This window comes from Notamacropus eugenii, chromosome 5, assembly GCF_028372415.1.
Source record: "Notamacropus eugenii isolate mMacEug1 chromosome 5, mMacEug1.pri_v2, whole genome shotgun sequence".
Lineage (NCBI taxonomy): Eukaryota > Metazoa > Chordata > Mammalia > Diprotodontia > Macropodidae > Notamacropus > Notamacropus eugenii.
In genome coordinates, this window is record NC_092876.1 from 347,385,859 (window position 1) to 347,406,860 (window position 21,002).

Genomic DNA, 21,002 nt, shown 5'->3' on the forward strand with positions numbered 1-21,002 from the left:
GCTCATTACTGCTAGATGTATCTATTCTTAGCTAAAGCTCCACAGTGTTTAATGTTTGTCACAGTAAAAAAAAAGTAGCAAATTAATGAATTGTGCTTTTGTATACAATTCTGTACTTACAGATAATTATTGCTTTTAGTAAGATCTTTTATCTCACTCAGACACGTTATAACATTAAAGTATTTGATGAACCTGTCTGTGCTATTAAATTCAGACATGCTTATGAAGTACAAATGATTATCATTTGTTAAAGACATTACTGGAACAGGTTTTTTTGGTGACAAAATTAGAACTAGACAGAAGTCATAAATTTATTAATTGTTCTTCCTTGCTATGGCTATTAGTCTGCATTCAGTCTCTTAACTACAGTCATGATACTGTGGTACAATAATCAAGGGAAGGATAGTGTGGATTTTCTGAACTGTTAAAAACATTTCTAGAAACTATACTCAAGGTTAACATATGAATACTATCTTTCTCCTTGTGGAAGCTGCAGAAAAAGTTATCTCCATTTGATAGATGAGTGTTTAGCACTTAGAGCAGTGATCACCAAAAGTGTGTTCTAAGGACTTGAGGAATCCTCAAAACCCTTTCAGGTGTTCCTTGAGGTCAAAACCCTTCTCATAACAGTCTAAGATATTATTTGTCTATTAAAATGCCCTTCCTTTTTCAACTCTATATTGGTTTGAGGTCTTCATATACTTGAAACAAAAAAAAAAATCGAAACAAGATTGAATGCAGAAGCAGATATGAGACTCCAGCTGTCCTCTATTGCCTTTTTATTGAATGAGTGTTTCTCACTCAAAGTGAGGTGATAAGACTTAGCCTGAAAGGCCCAGGGTCTCACATTGCATCCTGGGCCATCTCCAGTCATCCTGATAAATATCAGGCCACTGGACCCAGATGGCTCAGGAGAAGAAAGTGAGGTTGGTGAACTTGCACAACCCCCTTCACTCAAATCGAAGTCAACTGCAAGTCATGTCGTAATCTTGACGTCATGGTCCTTTTTGAGAATGAAGGACAAACACATTAAATCAGACAAAAATAGAGTTTTATAAAACTATGTAAAATAGGGCCACTCTTTTTTTTTTGTTTTAGAAAATGAATTTATTTTTGTAAAAATATGTGATTTATGTTAACATGTTAACATTTATGTTAACAAAATAGTTTACTATTTTATTCTTAAATGAATTAATACTTCTTTAAAATTTAGTTTTCATTTCTAATACAACAAAGATCTGTACATGTATATTCCACATAAAAGCTTTTTGCATTCTTCAATATTTTTTAAGATTTAATTTTAGTTTTTCAGTTAGGAGGAAATATCTTTCCTCCTTCCTTCCCTCTCTATTGAAAAAGAAAGAATAATGAAACCCTCCTTATAAGCAAGGATAGATAGTCAAGCAAAATAAATTTCCACATTGGCCATGTCCACATTCAATAATTTTTAAAAGTGTAAAGGAGTCATGAGATCAAAAAGTTGATGAGAATCATTGGCCTAAAGGAACTAAATAACAGAATTTGTGATCAGACTAAGGAATTAAGTCTCTAACATGTACTAATACCTACAGTCACCCAAGCAACTTCTGTCATAGTACAGAAGAAGGTTCAATTGGTAATTTAATTTCTTTCTCTCTCTCTCTTTTTTTATTGCAGGTCATTTTGTATCAGGGTGGACAGATGTTTGATGGTGCCCCACGGTTCCATGGTAGGGTAGGATTTACAGGCACGATGCCAGCCACTAATGTCTCAATCTTCATCAATAACACCCAGTTGATGGACACAGGCACATACCAGTGCTTAGTCAATAACCTCCCAGACAGAGGTGGCAGGAACATTGGGGTCACTGGGCTTACCGTTTTAGGTGGGTTTTAAAAACAGATTAAGGTGGTTTTTGTCTTTACATATAAGTCTAGTTATTGTTCCTGACTGTTGCTTCCCTTGGTTACCCCATGTCTCTTCTTTTCTCATTATCATCTCTAAGGCATTTCCCATGTGTTTCCATACACCTGTATTCTCTGCCATGTTATTTCCCAAGTGCCTCTCTGAAACTTATCACTTAGTTGTGTTCTTCCTAGACCAAAGTTGACTTTTCTGATAAGGAAAGTAAGTTCCCTGGTTAGGGGATAAAGAGAAGGATAGGAAGGATATTTGATTAAATATCACCAACAAAGGACAAGTCTTTTTCTGGGATTGCAGCCATCACTAGCATCACTAGGGTGATTTCCCTGAAGTTGTACTTCAGTCTTTTGTTTTCCCTGCATTCAACATAAAACATTGCCCCAAGCTGGTTATTATGGAAGAGGTTTCCATCTCACTGGTTGACTCAAGGTGATAGTGGGGCTGAGGAGGGAGAGCCCTCTGAGTCTTGGTGAGATTGGGGGGATTCCTGTAGGATATTCTCTAATTGTAGAGACTGAAGGTGGTGATACCTATCCCCGTGAGTTTCAAATGAGGTCAATTAAGATCACATAGGTGAAAGTGCTCAGTAAACTTTAAAGCCCTTCAAAGTAAGGGATAGCAAATATAAGAGTAGAGAGCTTCTAACAGATTCTCTGCTCTCTTAACTTGATTAAGCTAGATATTTGTTGACTATTCACATCCTTCTCCCTGTAATCTATACTCTTCTCAACTCTCCTTTTTCTTCTACTCTTGAGTGATGCTACTAAACCAGAATTTGGATACTTACTGTTTCTTTAAGTCAGGTACTTTTCCATTGCTGTGCCCTTTCCCCAGTACTTAGGCCATGTCCTGTCTTCCCTCTTTGGAGTGGGAATATCATTTAGGATTGTAGGATCTTGAGTTGGAAGGTGTTTGAGAGATCATTTGGTTCAATCCTGTCTCTCCTTTTACAAATGAGGAAGTTAGAGTTTCAGGAGATTAAGTGACTTTACCCAAGGTTCTCTGACTTCAAAATCCAGTGTTCCTTCCTCTACCCTATTCTGCTTCCCCCTCAATCCTTAAGTAGAATTATGGGGGCTCTGCCCAAATTAACCAAATACTTATGAAATTCAAAATTATTACATGCTTTAAAGTCATGTCACTGACCCCATCTCTGAACTAGAATTTATCTAACTCTCTCCCTCTTCAACCCAACCTCCCAACGTCCTCTTTTCCCTTACCTCTAAGACATGGGGAAATAAATGAAATATGGCAGCTCTCATGTGAACTATTATTGTTACATGTCATCCTCCATCTATTAAGGTGACATAGGCAGTACATTTGTGCTTGGGGTTGTTTTTCTATTAATGGTGTTGAGTTGTGCCCAGTTAGTTACACACTTCCTTAGTCTTCCATAAGACCAGGAACACAAACTTGGCAGATGAAGAATAGGAGAACACTTGATGCTTGAAAAAAGAGGCAACAAGAATTGTTGAAAAGCCAATGGAGCTATGTGATCATTTTTTTTTTTGGAGGGGAGAGGAGAGGCAATCAGGGTTAAGTGAAACCTGGCCAAGGTCACACAGCTAGTAAGTGTGAGATGTCTGAGGCTGGATTTGAACTCAGGTCCTCCTAACTCCAGGGCCAAGGCTCTATTCACTGTGCCACCTAGTTGCCCTGAGCTATGTAATCATTAATTGGACTTGGAACAGTATTACCCTGCTCTCTGTGACTTTGGAAATAAATCTGATATCCCTATTCCATGGTTGTCATTTCTTGCCTCTCTATAATGTTTTCTTTTGTTTTTCTTTGTGTCACCTGTACTGTGTTAATTAAGTTAGATTGAAAACCTTTAGCTTAAAATTTTTGTCTTGATGTTCATAAAATATACCTAGCATATTGTTGGTAGCAAACTAATATACTAGGTTCTGATTATAATACTGTTAACTAGTCTGGGAAGAATTAATTATAAGGCACTTTATACCCCCATGCAGGAGGGTTTAATTTTGAAAGTACCACAAGGAGGCGTTTCAGTACTTTGGAAAGGAGCACTAAGTAATTCTAAAGTCGGAGGAAATGGATTCATAAACCACCTCTGATGCCCACTGCCTGTGTGACTTTGAGCAAGTCTAATGATGATGATGATAGCTAACATTTTCATAACACTTACTGTGTGCCATGCGTTGTGCTAAGTGCTTCATAAATATATATGATCTCATTGGATCCTCACAGCAAACCTGAGAGGTAGATTATTACCCCCGTTTTACTGATGGCAAACTGAGGCAAACAGCAGTTAATTGACTTGCCCAGGGTCACACAACTACTAAATATGTCTGAGGCTGGATTTGAACTCAGGTCTTCTTGACTCTAGGCCCAGTGTTCTACGTACCTCTACGTAGCTCTAGCTGCCCAATTAAACTTCCTTGGATTTCTGTTACAGATGGAGGTCTGTCAGATGAGGGGTGGGACTACTTGGCGTCTGAGGTTCCTTCCTGCTCATTGTTGTAAGGCAGTCTTATCTGGAAGCTGATCATTTCTATAGTATGGGGACAAGGAATGTTACCATGAAGTTCCTGTGCATAGCCTTAATTAGAAGATATTTCATGGTAATCACTTTGCTGTGAGTTAGAGGATACTTAATATATGTAATACATATATTTTTCCTTTTGCAGTTCCCCCTTCTGTCCCACTCTGTCGCATCCAAGGATCCCAGGACATAGGTAGTGATGTCATACTGATCTGTAGTTCAGAAGAAGGCATTCCCCGGCCAACCTATCTCTGGGAAAAACTGGATAATATCCCCAGGCTACCTCCAACTGCTACACAAGGTATTTGTAGACACAGCCTGTGTTGTTGCTATAAGCACAAATGTTACCAAGTTTATCATAATAATGTTCAGTTGTTACGGGTTTTGCTATGTAGTTTTTGAAAAATAATACTGTGTTGAGTTCACAGAGATGCTGACTTTATTATTGTTCTCTATATGCTTGACCTTTTATATTAACAGAACTGCATTCTTTGTGTCTCTACATATGCCTTACTTAGGAAATGATCATGTATATTCATTGGTGACAACATTAAGACAGCATTCAGAGTTGTCTTAAGACCCATAATTACAATGAAGATTTGCCCAAAGATTTGCCTTCTAGAGGCATGAGGATGACAACTATAATACTATCCTATTTTCTCCTTTCAGTGGAAGTGAAAATTTACAGCTGACCTTCATTATGTTGTTTGAGGAGCGTGGCAAGGGGTTGAATCTCTCGGCACAAATTTTTATTACACGAAGGACAAGTATATGGAATTCAGAAGACAGTGATCAGACCCTGCATTGTTTTGGGCTCTGGGGGTGATATAACATTCAGATGAGATACCGGTTCTTGCCCTCATAAGGCTTATAATCCAGAAAGAGAAAGTTTAACAATAAGAAAGGGTCTGTCGAATGTTGAAAGTGGAGGCTCAGGTATTTACTGAAATGAAAATGGGTAGGAATGAATAGGGTAGATGCGATTCTTCTGCTAAAACTAGAAACTTTAATTTGATATTTTAGAAAAAAATTACATTTCATTAACGAAATGGAAATAAAAGAAAATTTACCAGAATTATGGATGGAATCTGTCACTTTGGGAAGAGAAGATTTAGCAGTCCTGCTTGTATCTTCCCCAGTACATAGAATGTTTAGTGTATGAAACTCAGGTCAGGCAGATACAGCATAAAAGGAAGTGGAGGTTGGTGACTCACCTAGGGAAGATGAATTGTTGAGTTAGCCATTGCCAATAATTTAGAGTACTTGAGGATTAGGTTTAGGTAAGAGTTTGCCCTAAATTACCCATTGTAATGTTTAAATTCAAACAAATATTACATGCCTACCATGTGAAAGATGCATCTAATCGAAGGAGGAGTTATAAAGATGAAATAAAACAGTATCTGTCCCAAGGAGTGAAGATGCTCATGGCAAACTAAGATGTGGGCAGAGATAATGAAAAAAATAATTTGTAATATACTCAAGTGAAAAGAAGTATAAATATATGCTATGAGAGATTTGAGGGAGGAGTAAATCACTTTTAACTGGGGATGGGTGGGGTGGTTCATAGATAAGGCAGAACCTGAGCCAAACCTTGAAGGATGCAGCAGATGGAGATGGATAAGTGGAAGAGACGGAAGGGAGATCTCTTTAGTTTACGACAAGGCAGAGAGATAGGTGAAGACAAAGTGAAATTTAATATTGATAATTAAATTCATTTTATCTAGAATATATCAAAGATACTTTAGAGTGAAATAAAACCAAAATGTTTATTAGGAGCCTGTCTTCCATTTAATTTTCTGTGCTGTTTCACTGTCATAATTATATGTTTCATAAAATATTTTCAAGCACTCTCTGAATTAAACTTACTTAGCCTGCTTTTCACATTAGCCCAACCACCTCTAAAGCTGCTTCATGTAGCAGACAAGTTGTCCTGGGCCAATGGTGCCACCTGGTGGCTTGAGAAAACTTTCTCAATTTCTCTTCCCTTACCACCTCCTTTCTTCCTCTCTAAGAAAATCTTTTCTGCTTATAGTCCTCTTTTAATGCTCATAACTTAAAAAATTGTACCCTGCATAGACTTTCTTATGAGTACATTAACCCATCCTTTTAAATCTCCTTTATCCTTCCTCCATTTTAAGATTTTTGCCATGTTACCTTGGGAAGCTCCCTTCATTTCATTTCTGAGTCAGAAAGAAAACCTTAACGTGGCCAATAAGTATAAAAGCAGTGCTAGGGATATGCCTGCTTCAGTAAAATGCGAAGCACTAAGTGTATTATGAAATTAGACGTCTAGAACCAATAAGGCAATGTCTAAACCCTAAAAGATACTCAGAAGTTTCCTTCAGAATATGTTCAGTCTATTATGTTTTACTTCCTTTTTCTCCTTTTCTAAATTTGTTTTCTTTAAGCCTCAGCATTAAAAAAAATCTTGTTCAGAATACTTATTCTATTTCTTAGATGTATTGCACTAAAATGTTATTGTTTCCTGCTGTTTTTAGTTGCACATTTTCAGTATTTTCAGTAGAATTGCATATTCACTAAACTTTGAAGGTAATTCTAGAGACAGCCCAAACTAATATTATTTTTTTCTACAATTTCTAAATTTTGATTTCACTTTTATTTTCTAATACTTTTCTGCCCCTCAACCACCCAGAGATCAGTCCTTTGTTACAAAAATCAAAAAGAAAGAGAAAAGGAAAAGTAGTTCAGCAAAATCAATTACATGAGTCTAACAGTACATTGTGTTTCAAACCCAGTTTTCCACCTCTGTGAAGAAGTGAGAGAGGTGCATTTTCTCATTTCTCCTTCATAGTCATTATAATTGTACAGCATTCAGTTTCATGGTTTTTTGTTGGCGCTGCATTTCCAATTTATATTATTATGGTTATTATTTTTATTGTTTTCTTGATTCTGCTAACTTCACTTTGCATTAGCTTCTGTCTTCCTCTCTCTCACTGTTTTCACACCTACCAATCCTTAAAGCTCAATAGCTTTACAGTTATGTTCAAGTACCACAGTCTGTTGAGCTTTTTGCTAATCATTGGACATTTGTTATATTACTCTTTGAAAATGCTTTCCAAGTTCTATACAATTGTTTTAGAAAGAAACTTTTATAACACTACTTATTTGTGAGTTGGGATGCCAGCATAAGTATGGCAAACGCCTACCTATCTCCAATCTCTGCCCATTCTGGTAGGAGTCATAGAGGCTTGAGTTATGTGGGTTATGATATGCCACAGTGGAAAGAGCATTGACTCCGGAGTCAAAGGGCATGGCTATAAATTATGACTCTGATGCTTAATACCCCTGTGTCTTTGCTTAAGTCCTCCCTTTCCTCATCTGTAAAATGAAGGGGTTGGATTTGATGACCTTTGAGGACTCTTCCAACCCTAGATCTGTGATCTATCATCCTGTTCTATGATTGACTCTCCCTACACCTTCTCTTTACTATTTCCTTGGGCCTGATTCTAGTTATGTAATAGAGAAAATAATGTGTTCAGAGCTCCTGAATCATAAAATGACAGATTTTCTCTAAAATTCTGGGAATATAATTAAATTTCATTTCATGATCCTAAATTTCTTTTTATTTGATAAGCAGGAGACCTTTCAAGATCTTTCAAAAAGGGAGTGAGATAATAAGACCTATGTATTACCTGAAGGTTTAGAATCAGAGATCATTTAGGAATCTATTACAATAGTAGGGGCAGTTGAAATAAGGGCCAGGGTGGCACTCATAGGAGTAGAAAGGGAGGGAAGAAAGTGGAGATGGTCAACAAGCATCAACAAGCATTTATTAAGGGCTTCCCATATGCCAAACACTGCACTAACCACCAGGAATACAAATATAGGCCCCCCCCCCCCCCAAAAAAAGACAGTTTCTTCTCTCAAGGAGATTACATTCCAATTGGGGAAGAAAATGCATAAAAGAGAGCTGGAAAGTCTGAAGTAGTGTGTCGGTCACCAGTTTGACCAGTTCATCAAAGTTGCTCAGTCAGCTACACAGATGTCTGATAAATATGGTTGCTTCCCAACAGGTCATGAGGTTTAACCACTGGTGGTCCTTACTTTTGAGTCCTAGATCACAGCACCTTGTTCACCAGGATATTGGGCTGACTACTGACCAGTCTCTGACTAGATATCATGGGAGGGTTGAGGGGAGAAATACAAGAAGACAAAAAGAGAGAAAGCTCTTTTGAAGGACTGGCCAATTTTTTAAAATTAATTTGTTTTCAGTTTTCTACAGTCACGTCCATAAGTCTTACATTTTTCCTTCTCTCTCCCCAAGACGTCATGCAATTTTATATGGTTTCTATACATATGTTCTTATTAAGCATTTTCATATTAGTCATGTTGCACAGAAGGGCTAGAATGAATGGGGGAAATCATGAGAAAAAACAAAACAAAACACGAGAGAAAATATTCTTCTTCATTCTGCATGCCAGTTCCATAGTTCTTCTCTGGATGAGGAGGGCATTTTGCCTGAAGAGTCTTTTGGGAATGTTTTAGGTCCTTGCATTGATGTGAATAGCTAAGTCTACCAGAAAAAATTCCTTGCGCACTATGGGTGTTACTGTGTACAAAATTCTCCCGGTTCTGCTCCTTTCACTCAGCATCAGTTCATATAAGTCTTTCCAGGTCACTCTGAAGTCTTCCTGGTCATCATTTCTTATAACACATTAATATTCCATTACATTCGTGTACCACAACTTATTCAGCCATTCCCCAATTGATGGGCATCCTCTCGATTTCCAGTTCTTGGCCACCACAAAGAGAACTGCTATAAATATTTTTGTACATGTGTGACCTTTTCCCATTTTTATGATTTCTTTGGCGATACAGTCCTAGAAGCGATATTGCTGGGTCAAAGAGTATGCACATTTTTGTTGTCATTTGGGCATAGTTCCAAATTGCTCTCCAGAAAGGTTGGATTAACTCACAGCTCCACCAACAATGAATGAACACTATTCCAACTCTCCCACATCTTCTCCAGCATTTATCATCTTCCTGTTTTGTCATGTTAGCCAATCTGGCAGCTGTGATATGGTACCTCAGAGTTGTTTTGATTTGCATTTCTCTAATCAATAGTGATTTAGAGGATTTTTTCAAGGACTAGCCAAATTTTTAACCAATTGTAGCACTGCGCATCTAGCCCTTGAATGATCCAACCAAGGGGATTACTAAGTTGTGCATCAGGGCAGCTTGGCTACTTCAAACCTGCACCAGTCCCTGGGCCAAGTCTAAACATAACCCCTTAGCTTTTCTTGACTGTGTTTTGGCCTGAACTTCAAGGTTCTCACAGAGAACTATTAATTTGAGGATAAGGGCAGTCATTCTAGTTTACAAACCACCCACGTGCTTGTCTGGGTGTCCATCAAATTCTTCCTGTGCCCAATTTGATTCCATATTGTTTGGTCTGCCCTTACTTTATCCAGAGTGTAATAGAGACTTACCCAGCTACCATGGTCTCAGAGAACCTTCACATTTACTCAAGTATTCCATCAGGAATCCCACTTTTGACACTAAATTGTTGGTTGAGAACAAATCCCAGAACCTAAAAGAGTTTTAGAAATAACATTATTAAATTAGTTCATGTATTGCCAAGGCAGTATTCAGAGCACCAAGGGTGACTTTGAATATGCCAGTGTAGTTCTGAATCACAAAATATAACAGGCTCTCCATATAGAAGATAGAAGTAAAACATTTATTCACACACCAGAAACCCAAATCCCAACACCAGAAAGCAAATTCTGTCATAGTAGCCAAGAAGTCAATACACATTAGCATTGCAGGGGACATAGCCATTCCCAAGCCTTCCTACAAGCAAACACTCACAAGCCTAACTGTGCCTGCTTGCCTGTGTCCTCTCCTCGTTCAGCCCTAACTTCTCTCACTACTTCCCCTTCAAATTAAGCAAAAATACATTAACAATACAGTTCAGCAGAGGACAGAACCAGAAAAAAGTGTGATTTCTCTTGAGTTTCTGTGAAATTTACAGAATATAGAGTTCAAACAGGGGTGTAAGGACAAGCAGCTAGGTGGCCGGAATGTAGAAAAGATTGCTGAGATGTTTATTGCCTGATGAATATAAACATTCAATAAAATTTGGGCCAAGCCAAAAACTGTTGGGTAAACGTAAAACACAAGCATCTTGGTTGGACCCAAGATAAAACCTGGGTGGCATCTAAATATTTCTTGCAGCAGTTTTCAGCTTCCCTGGAGGATCTCTGAGGTCAGTGTGACATTCTGGGATTAAAAATTATCTTGCCACTTAAAGCTAAGTTCAAACAATATTAATAAATTGTAGTAAAGTATTTTTCCCACAAGAGGGAAGTGTGAGGACATGGAGGAGAAGCTTGACACACAGTAGGCACTTAATAAGTGTTGATTGATTGAGAGGAGTCAAGAAGTGATTATAATACTGGCCTGGGAACTTCCTCAAAATGTTCCAGAAAGAATTCATGAGAGGATAGAGCTACAGGAGTGGAATGAAATTCCATTTCAAGAAGACCATAGAGGTAGAGGAAATTTATTAGGTGAGAAGGCTGGTTGGATGTTGGAGAAGTCCAGAGAGTAAAAAAATACTTGGTATTTTATTTTAAATGAGTGATAGGGGAGAGAGAATAATAGAAAATGTTGTAGAAATCTTCTCAAGTGATGTAGGGGATAGTAATGTTGTCAGTACAAATCAGGAAGCAAGAGAAGCAAGCTGTCTGGGGAAACATGATGAGTTCAGTTTGGATTGATGCAGTTTGAAGTGCTGCTGGGCATCTAGGAATAGATATCCCACAAACTATTGGAAATGTGGGAAACGTACTTCATTCTTACTCTCAAATCAGTGTCAGGGTCCTGAGCCTCTGACTAGATAACACCCAAGAGAGTAGGTAAGGGCTCAAAATGCTCAAGGATGCATTTGTCACTGAACCTGAAACAGAATCAACATTGCCTGACATTTCAGTGTTCTCTACAAATAAAACCTTAGGCAACTTGCAGCAAATTTTGACATACAAAATTTCCTCAAAGATATCTGGAGCATAGACCCAGACATAGGGAAAACCATCCAGGAAATCCAGATATTTGCTGCTTTGGAAGAAATTTGTCTTAGCTTTCTTCTTTTCCTTCCCTCCTTTTAGTAATAGCCTTTGCAGTTAGTGTCCCAGACTATACAACAAAACACTAACTCAGAGATCTTGTCTGATGGCTAAAGGAAGCCTCAGAGGGGAAGGTCAATGAATGCCATGGTCAGCCACACTGCTGCTTCCTATCTCCAAAGATCAGCTGCTCAGCCTCGGTGATTGTGCTGGGGTGTGTGTTGGGCTTATAGATTCCCATTTGGGAATCATATGCATAGTAATAGTAATTCAAGGTGTGGGAGGTGATCAGATCTCCAAGGGAGAGAGTGTTTAGAGAGAAGAGAAGACCTGTAGAGAGATCTAAGATGAGGGAAAGATTATGGGCCATCTGTGGTCCAGGAAGGACATGAGAAGGCTGAGGATCACTGGATCACTGATGGGGTTCAACTTGTCAAGGAGGAGGGAGAGAAAGATGGCTTCACTCTTAGGGAAGAATAAAGCTATCATTTGCAGAGGGAAGGAGTTGGGGGTGGGCTTTGGATCTTAAAGGAGAAAATTTGAACCAGCTGCTATCGGGAGGAAGTATGTTGTAATGGAATTAGAATACCTGGATTCATGTCTTGATTCTCACTAACTAACCACATGACCTAGGATAAGTCACCTTACTTTTCTGGGCCCCAGTTCTGTACCTGTAACATGAGTGTGTTGGACTGGACCAGAGGTTTTTACCCTTTTTTTCTTCCTTTGGTGCTTGGGATCTCTTTGGAAGTTTGGCGAAACCTGTAGACTATTCAGAATAATATTTTAAAATGCAAAAAATACAATGCATAGGCTTACAAAGGAAACTAGTTAGATTGAAATGCAGTCATCAGAAAAATTTATCAAAAGTAAATTCATAACCACCAGGTTAGGACACCTTGGTCTAGACAGTCTCTGAGGCACATTTTGGCCCAAACATTTTATAGTTCTGTGAGTCTATCAGAAATGAATAGAGGGATTGTTAAGCAGCAGTAAGGGCCAAATTGAAGTTAAGTAGCATAAATTTATAGTAGCATCATAGCATGATTTTGCTTAGCAGTATTTAGGACTAAGAATTGAGAACGTGGATGGCATGGAGCTACACTGTTTTACATGGTTGGTGATAGTGTTAAAAACAATTGTAGTAATGACTAATATTTCCCTAGCCTTTGAAGTTTTATTTAGTTTGTGGAACCAAACGTTGTCCCAGGGGTTAAAGTTAGGCGTTAGATTTGGAAGCACTCAGACTTAAAACAGGCGATTGTCATCTCCCTTCCGCAAGAATCTCAGACCCTATCCCTTGAATGCTGGGCTTTTATAGATGGAGCTTTCACGTCATCTTGCCTGGTACCAGGCCTCTATAGTCACTTCCTGGCCACCCCCCTTCACCCTTCAAACTTATGGGTTGTATTCTCCCATTAGAATGTAAGTTCCTCAAAGGTAAGCGTGTCTTGCTTGCTTGTAGTTGTATCACCAGTTCTTATCACAATTCCTGGTACATTGTAAATTTTTAATTTATTCATTCATAGTGTGACAGACTCTAACAATGGAAATGTCAAAGATATTGAGGGAGGAATAACCTTACAAACTTGATGTTGTCATCAAATTCCAGTTCAATTCAATAAATTCAGTAAACATTTATTAAAAATCTCCTATGTGCCAGGCACCATACTGAGCATTGGGGATATAAATAAGAAATTAAAGGCATTCCCTGACCCCAGGGAGCTTATAATCTAATGGGTGAAGACAGCAGACAAAAGGAAGCTGGAAAGCAGCAGGCAGTGGGGTGGAGAAAGGAGAGTTACCTGGGGGGTGGGGGGGACGGGGCAGGAAAGGGAGAGAACAGAACCAGGTGAGGGAAACATCATGCTTCATGAATTCCAAACCAAGCATAGCTACTGATAGAAAGTGGACAGTCAGCTGAAAAGTTCCTTTCCCAGCCTGGTATAAGATAGGAAACCTTAGTGCTCTATCCTCTGGCCCTCCAGTCAGAGGGGAGAAGAAGCTGAGGGACTTGAGAAGGTGCTGATCAGATCCCATGCATTCAGTGATCTTCTCTATACAGATGATTGTCAGATTTTTCTTTTCCAGCCCTAACCTCTCTCCTGCTCTCTAGTTGGATACCCTGAACTGGATGTTCTGTAGACATCTCAAACTCAAACTGAACTCACTCATCATCTTACTTCCCAAACCCTACTCTCTTCTGAACTTTGCTGACCCTGTTAAGAATGCCACCATCTTTGGTGCCAGAGGAGGCACAATCTAACAGTCATCCCATATCGATCAGAATCACCCAATATATCCATTTTGTAGCTGTCTTATCTCTGCCTTCACAGCATCCGTTAAATATATCCTCTTCATACTACTCAAGCAGGTACCACCCTGCTACGTGTCTCCTGCCTTTTCCCACCTGGACTATTGCAGTAGCATCCTGATTGGTCTCTCTGCTTCTTTTCTTTCCCTGCTGTTCTGTCTGCCACTTCCTAAACCATAGGTCCGACCATGTCACACAGATCCCCTCCCTCACCCCACTCAGCCAACTCTACTCAAACCCCGTTACCTCTGGGATTAAATCTAAAATCCCTGTTCAGCTTTTAAATCCCTTCGTAGTCCAGCCCTTGATACCTACCTAGTCCTCTTACACCACCTGCATACTCTTATAATACAGCAGCCTGGCCTTCATGCCCTTCCTCAAACCTGACACTGTTTCCTGAGTGCATTTTCACTGGCCGTACCCTACGTTTGGAATGTTCTCTCTCCTTGCTTCCACCTCCTGGTTTTCCTTCAAGACTCAAATCAAATTCTACTTTCTCCAAGAGGCCTTTTCTAGTGCCCCTCAGTGCTAATGCTTCCCTCTGACATCACCTCTCATTTATATTCTGTGTATATCTGGTATGTGTGTAGTTGTTTGCATGCTGTCTCCGCTATATGAATTCAAACTCAGTAGATACTGCTTTTGTCTTTCTTTTTATCCCAAGCCTGATCCTTACTAAGTGCTTAATGAATACATGTTGATAATGAGGAAGAAGAGGAGGAGAAGGAAGAGGAAAAGGAGGAAGATGAGGCAGTGGGTTGATAACATCTGTGTTCACAAGTCTACCAGCAGTGACTTGTTGTCAGCTGAGGCTTTTTGAAGGGTTGTTGGGCATAGCTCTGCTGGACTGGTCTTAAAGGATCTCTTCTGGTTCAGGAGACAATGACATGTCATCTGGTAGAGACTCCCTAGGTCTGTCTCCTTTCCATGAGATGATTAATCGTGGGAAATGGAATTGAGAAGGCTACTTAAGGCTCTGGGGAATTTCTTATTTAGTCAATTAATAAACATTTGTTTCTGTGGCAGGTACTATGGTGCTAGGTATTGGGAGGGTGGGCAGAGAAAGGAAGAGGGGAAGGAAAGGAGAGAGAGAGAGAGAGAGAGAGAGAGAGAGAGAGAGAGAGAGAGAGAGAGAGAGAGAGAATGAGAGAATGAGAGAAGGAGAACAAGAGCTATGTATCAGGCACTGTACTAAGCACTGGGGATATAGACATCAACAAGGACAGCCCCAACCCTCTGGGAGCTTACATTCTCATGAGAGAAGACAACAAATAGGGGGAAGGGAGGGAGAGAGAAGGGTACTTGCTGCAATGGCATGGAGGAAGAGGGTCCGGTAGAGTTTATTCGTGGGATACAAAGACAAGGGAAATAATTACTGCTGATGAGGAGCTCACAGTCTATCTAGGGGAGGCAATATATGCTTTTCATACATAGGTATGTGGCTGGAGTGGGAAATAGGCACAGTAGCTGGGAGAATCAGGAAAGGCTTCAAGTAAAGGTTGGCACTTGAACTGAGCCTTAGTGAAAACTAGTGACTTTGGAGGAATGTTGAACTCTTGGCGTGAGAAGGTGGAGGTGGAGATGTGGGGGTAGGGGTAGGACTGGATAGCTTGTGCAAAGTTGTAGAGATGAGAGATTGAGTGTTGTATATCAGTCCAATTTGAGTAGACTATAGTGTAGGTGAAGGGAAAAAAATGTAATAAGGCTGGAAAGGTAGGCTGATGTTTGATTGGGAAACGATAGAGTTTATAATTAATATATAATTATAATTAACATATAGTTATAAACTATAGAGTTTATAATTAATCCTTGAAATATTAGGAAATCACCTGAGTTTATTGAATAAGAGAGTAAGGTGGTCAGATCTTTATTTTAGGAAAACTACTTTGTCATCTTTGTGGAGGATAGATTAGAGTGGGAAGAGGCTTCAGACAGGGATACCAGTCAGGAGGCCATTGTAATAGTCCAGTAAAGACAGCCATTGCTTCAGTTCCTTCTTGGGAAAGGGAGGGCCCTCAGTCTCAGGAACAGGATATCATTTGGACCCTACCTTAAACAAAAAAAAAAGCAAAAACATTGTCTAATCAAGAGCAAAAAAATGCATCATCTAGCCAATGTTTCCAACGTAGAGCAAGGCTTTATTTGTCAGGCATTCTTGGAGAATGGGGTATTCTGGGTAAATGAATTTGCAATCTAATCAAAACCTAACTTTTTACATGTCCAAACTTTAACTTTTCCCTTGCTTTAGTAAGCACAATTTAACCTTTTCTTGATGACTCTGGGTCATCATTATAGATATCCTCAAGGGTCTTTGGAGTTATTTAGTACTCACTTTGCCCTTTCCTTGAATTCCCTCACTACTCTACTTTCCAACTTGGTGTTTATTTAGTTTCTTTCCCCATATCTACCTCTGTTTGTTAGATTCAATAATCTATTTTTCACTGACCCCTTACCTTCCAGTCTGCTGTCTCTAGCCTCTACTTTTTGTCTCCCACTTCCTATTTATAGCTCAGGAGGGAACTGAAGGTTAAAGATATGAAAAAATAGTCTAAATCATTATGATGAGAGAAATGCAAATTAAAACAACCTTGAGATAATCATTTTATATCCATCAGATTGGCTAAAATGATTGAAGGGAAAAGGGACAAGTGTTAGAGGAGATGTAGAAAAATTGGGACACTAATTAATTGTTGGTGGAATTGTGGACCGATTCAGCCATTTTGGAAAGCAATCTGGAATTATGCCTAAAGAATAATATTAAACTGCTTATACCCTTTGACCCAGCAATACCACTACTATATCTGTTTCCAAAGATGATTAGGGAAAAAGGAAAGAAACCTATATGTTGTAAAATATTTAAAGCAACTCTCTTTGTAGTGGTGAAGAATTGGGAATTGTGGGGATGCCCCTCAAATGGGGAATGTCTAAACAAGCTGTGATATATGATTGTGATGGAATATTATTGTGCTACAAGAAATGATGAGCTTGATGATCTTAGAAAAACACGGGACTTGCATGAATAATGAAAAGCAAAAAGAGCAGAAAGAAGAGAATGTTGTATACAGTAACAGTAATAGTTTTAAGAACAACTTTGAGTGAATAAGTCATTTTGATTATTCTAAATACCCATCTATGTTATCTGCATCCAGAGAAAAAAACTGATAAATCAAAATATGTATAGAATGATTTTATATGTGTGTATACATATTTGTATCTGATGGTAGCCATCTCTAAGGTGGAAGGGGAAGAAAAAAAGAAATTTACACAATAACTATTATATATTTAAGAGGAATATCAAGTTGTACATAATATTTACAATTTCATGTGCAATCATCTTTTTTATTATTGCATGTAATTGAAATACTTGCTTTATTTCATGAATTAAAAATAAAATAAATAAGATTTTTTTTAAAAAGAGAACCGAAGGTTGCCAGGGGAAGCCTGATAATCAAGCCTTAGTTTTGTATGTAAAATTACTTTTAACTAAGGGAGAAGATTGTTTCATGAATCATAAATAGCTGTTGGGTAGAAACTGGATTACTAGTGAACTCCATCAGAGCATTTTCCTACTGATACTGTATAGTTTCAAATCATTGAATACCATGATCTCCAAAGGATTAAAGTTGTGGCTCACTCAAGGAGCAGTAGAGAGGGACATGGATAATCTGTAAGACATTGCCAGTCACAAATTGTGTAAGAGAATAAAGTGTAAAGGATGTTATCAAGAAGCTTTATGACTGAAAAAGGAGATGGGTTGGTTATGTGATGAAAATGAGGGAAAACTGATCAATGTCCTTTGTTTCCATCTACTGATATCCACAAGATGGTAAGATTTCTAAAGGAAGGCTCCTGCCAGTGTGTGGGCCCCTTGTGGAAGAAGTGGCCAGTTGTCCTTCATTCCTTACTTCCAACTCTTTGGACTTTGACATGTTGCATGTACTTTTCAGCTCCCTTTTATATGTTGTGTTCCCCCATTAGAATGTAAGCTCGTTGAGGGCAGGAACTGTCTTTTTGCTTTTATTTCTATTTTTACGGCTTAGGCACTTAGTAAATGCTTATCGATCACTTGACTTAACTAGATCTATGGGATAGCAACATGGATAAGATTTCAGATCCATTGAAATATAAGAACATTACCTCACTTCTTTCTTAGGCATTTTATAAAATGCTTGGGCTTTGTGTCTTCTGTTTTCATGAATGCTCATTCTTGAGGTTTGTTTTTTTTTTTAATTAGCTTCCAGGTTTGTGGTGACTTCAGATAACTGAATTAATTGAAGCTCTGACCTGTGGATAAGAAATTATTTCCATTACAGTCACTGGGGAGACTTAATAACTATGCAAATAGTGATGATTTGCAGAAATGTTGCATCACTGAAGCATTTGTACTGTAATAGTAGTATGGAAGTACACAGTAACATCCTGAATTCTAGAACACCAGTTTGTGCAGTGATGTCTCAGGTGAAGCTTGTTATAATTGATTCTACTTATTCCCTACTTAGCTAATAAATGAAATTTGCCATTACTGTATTTTTTTAGTCGGAGACCAACAGTGCCTTATTCATGAAATGCCATTTTTTTCTCATCATATATGTTACTTTTGGACTTAACCTCTTCTTCCCTCCTCCCTTGTTTATAATCTTACAATACTGACTAATTATGTATATATTGTGGATGTAGTACATCTTGGTTTCAGCAGGTCATAGAACCATAGAAAAAGAAGAGGATGGGACCTCAGAAGCCATGTAGTCCTGTTCCATCTTTTTATTTATTTTAACAAATGAGGAATCTGAGACCATTTAGCTTAAGTGACTAACTCAAGTTTTCACAGGTGATAAGTGTCAGAAGTGGTATTTGAATACATCCCTCTGACTCAATGCTGTTTTTCTACATGTGAAAGAGAATTTCATATAGATTTAGATATAGTTGAATGACTTGATCCAGAGACATTTTGGAGAGAGGGGTCTAGTGGAAAGTCCCAGGATGCTATCCTTCGTTCTGTCCAGTTCAACATTTTTTTTTTTTAAATCTATGGATGAAGTCAGAGGTGGTGTGCTTACAAAATTTGTGAGTGACGTGAAACCGGGAGGGATGTCTGATATGCCAGATCACAGAATAGGGACCATAAAAGATTTAAATTGACTGTAATGATGGCTCAAATCTAATGATACGAGATTTGATAGGAATAAGCGTAAAGCTCTATATTATAGCTTAAGAACATCAATCACAGAAGTGTTTATACTAACCTTGTAAAAACTGGGGAAGGAAAGGATAGGATGGAAATGAAGAGGAAAGTACCAAGTTGATATACATAATGGTGGATTGAGATATGGCTAGGCTCTTTGGGGAGCAGAGGTTCACTTACTTTGCTTGCCCTTGGAGGGCAAAACGAGGAGCAGTGAGTGTAGATGGTGGGCAGATTTTGGCTTGAGGTACTGAAATTCCTAACATTTGAAGCAGTTAAAGAGTGGAATGAGCTTCCTTAAGAAAGGTAGCAAGGAGGTATGAAAGTTCTCAGGCAGAAACTGGTTGTTCTCAAGGGGTTTCCTTATTAGGTACAGATCTTAAGATCATTTATTTGTTTGTTTGTGCCATCGTGCTTTTCAGAACTTCAGTATGGGTGTTTCGTGATAGTATTTGTATTAGTCCTTGGCTTTCATTTTCCAAAAGTTCAACTGAAAAAGAAGGAAAGTGTAACTCACATGCTCCTTTAAAACATTATCTCAAACTGGCATTTAAAACCCTTCACAACCTGTTGCCTGCTTACCTCTCTAGTCTTATTTCATGTTACTTCTCATATAATTAGCATTTCAGTCAAATCCATCGAGAAGAATCTGTTTAAGAGCATGTGACGTGTTAGGTACTGTGCTTGGTACCGGGAGATATGAAGACAAAATTGAAGCAAGTCTTGCTCTCTTAAGGAACTTTCTTTTAGTCAGGAGAAACAGCATGCACTTATGTGAATGTGAAGTAAGTAGCAGTTGGAGGATTAGAAAAGCCATTATGTAGAAGGTGATGTTTGAGCTGAGTCTTGAAGGAAGGGAGAGATACTGGGAGAGGGAGGAAAAAAAGAGTACATCCCAGCCAGTGCAAAGACATGGAGATAAGGGATAGAGTTCTGTGAGTTAGGAACAGAAAGTACAGTTTGGCAAGAATAGATTCCAAGGAGAGTAATATATAGTCAGGTAGAAAAACGTTGTAATCAAGTTGTGATGGACTCTAAAAGCCAATCAGAGGGATAGAGTCTACATTTTATTTTAAAGTAGATGTGAGATAATCTTGGATGGGGAGACACTAGCAACTGGGGAGAACTGAGAAAAATTTGATACAGAAAATGGTACTTCAGGTGAATCTTAAAGGAAACCAAGGCTTCCTGGAGATGGTAGTGAGGAGGGAGAACCTTCTAGACGTCGAAGGGACAACCACAGCAAAGGCAAAGAGACAGACAGGCAAAGAGGTTGGATGCCATGAACAGCAAGGAGGACGGTATGGCTAGATAACGGAGTGTGTATAAGGAGGCTGGAAAAGTTGGCTGGGAGCAGGTGTGAAGAGGTTAAAATGACAAACTCAGGAGTTTATAATTAAGCCAAAAGGTGACCAGAAACTACTAGAATTTGTTAATTGTGTGAATGACATGGTCAGACCTATACTTCAGGAATATTTAGGTGTGTAGGGGATGGATGGGGGTGGGGATAGGCTTGAGGCAGAGAAGCCAAAGAGAGCTGTTGGGCAATTATTGCAATAAATAGTCCAGGGGAGAGGTGATGAGGACCTGAACTAGGGTAGGAGCCATAGGAGCCATGTAAGTAGATTGAAAGGGATGGATGTGAAAGATGAGGCAGAAGTATGTGACATGCCACAGCTGGTTTCTTGTGCCAAATTCTACTTCATTTTTCGTGTAGTAGAATCCTCCTACATGAAACCTTTCCTGATGTGAAGTTTTGAAATAACTTTGTATCAGTTCTGTATGTGTATTACCATTTACTAACTTGTGTACATGTTGCATCTCTCCTGTAGAGTGTGAACTCCATGAGGAGAGGGCCTGTTTAATTTTTTTCATCTTTGTATCCCCAGCTCTCACCACAGTGCCTTTGCACATAGCATGTACTTAATAGATGTTTGCCTTATTCAGCTAGATTTCTTTTGACTAGAAATTCTTATCAAAGCTAATTTTTAAAAAAAATTCTTTTTTTCT

At 38.7% G+C, this 21,002-nt stretch overlaps 1 protein-coding gene across 2 annotated transcripts in view; it reads left to right on the plus strand.

Moving 5' to 3' along the window:
• IGSF11 (immunoglobulin superfamily member 11) overlaps nt 1–21,002 on the plus strand; it is a 194,225-nt gene that overhangs the window by 163,628 nt on the left and 9,595 nt on the right. For both annotated transcript variants that reach the window (XM_072613941.1, XM_072613942.1), the window contains exons 3-4: nt 1,657–1,864; nt 4,554–4,709. In XM_072613941.1, the coding sequence (XP_072470042.1) occupies nt 1,657–1,864; nt 4,554–4,709 (364 nt within the window). The remainder of the gene's footprint in view (nt 1–1,656; nt 1,865–4,553; nt 4,710–21,002) is intronic.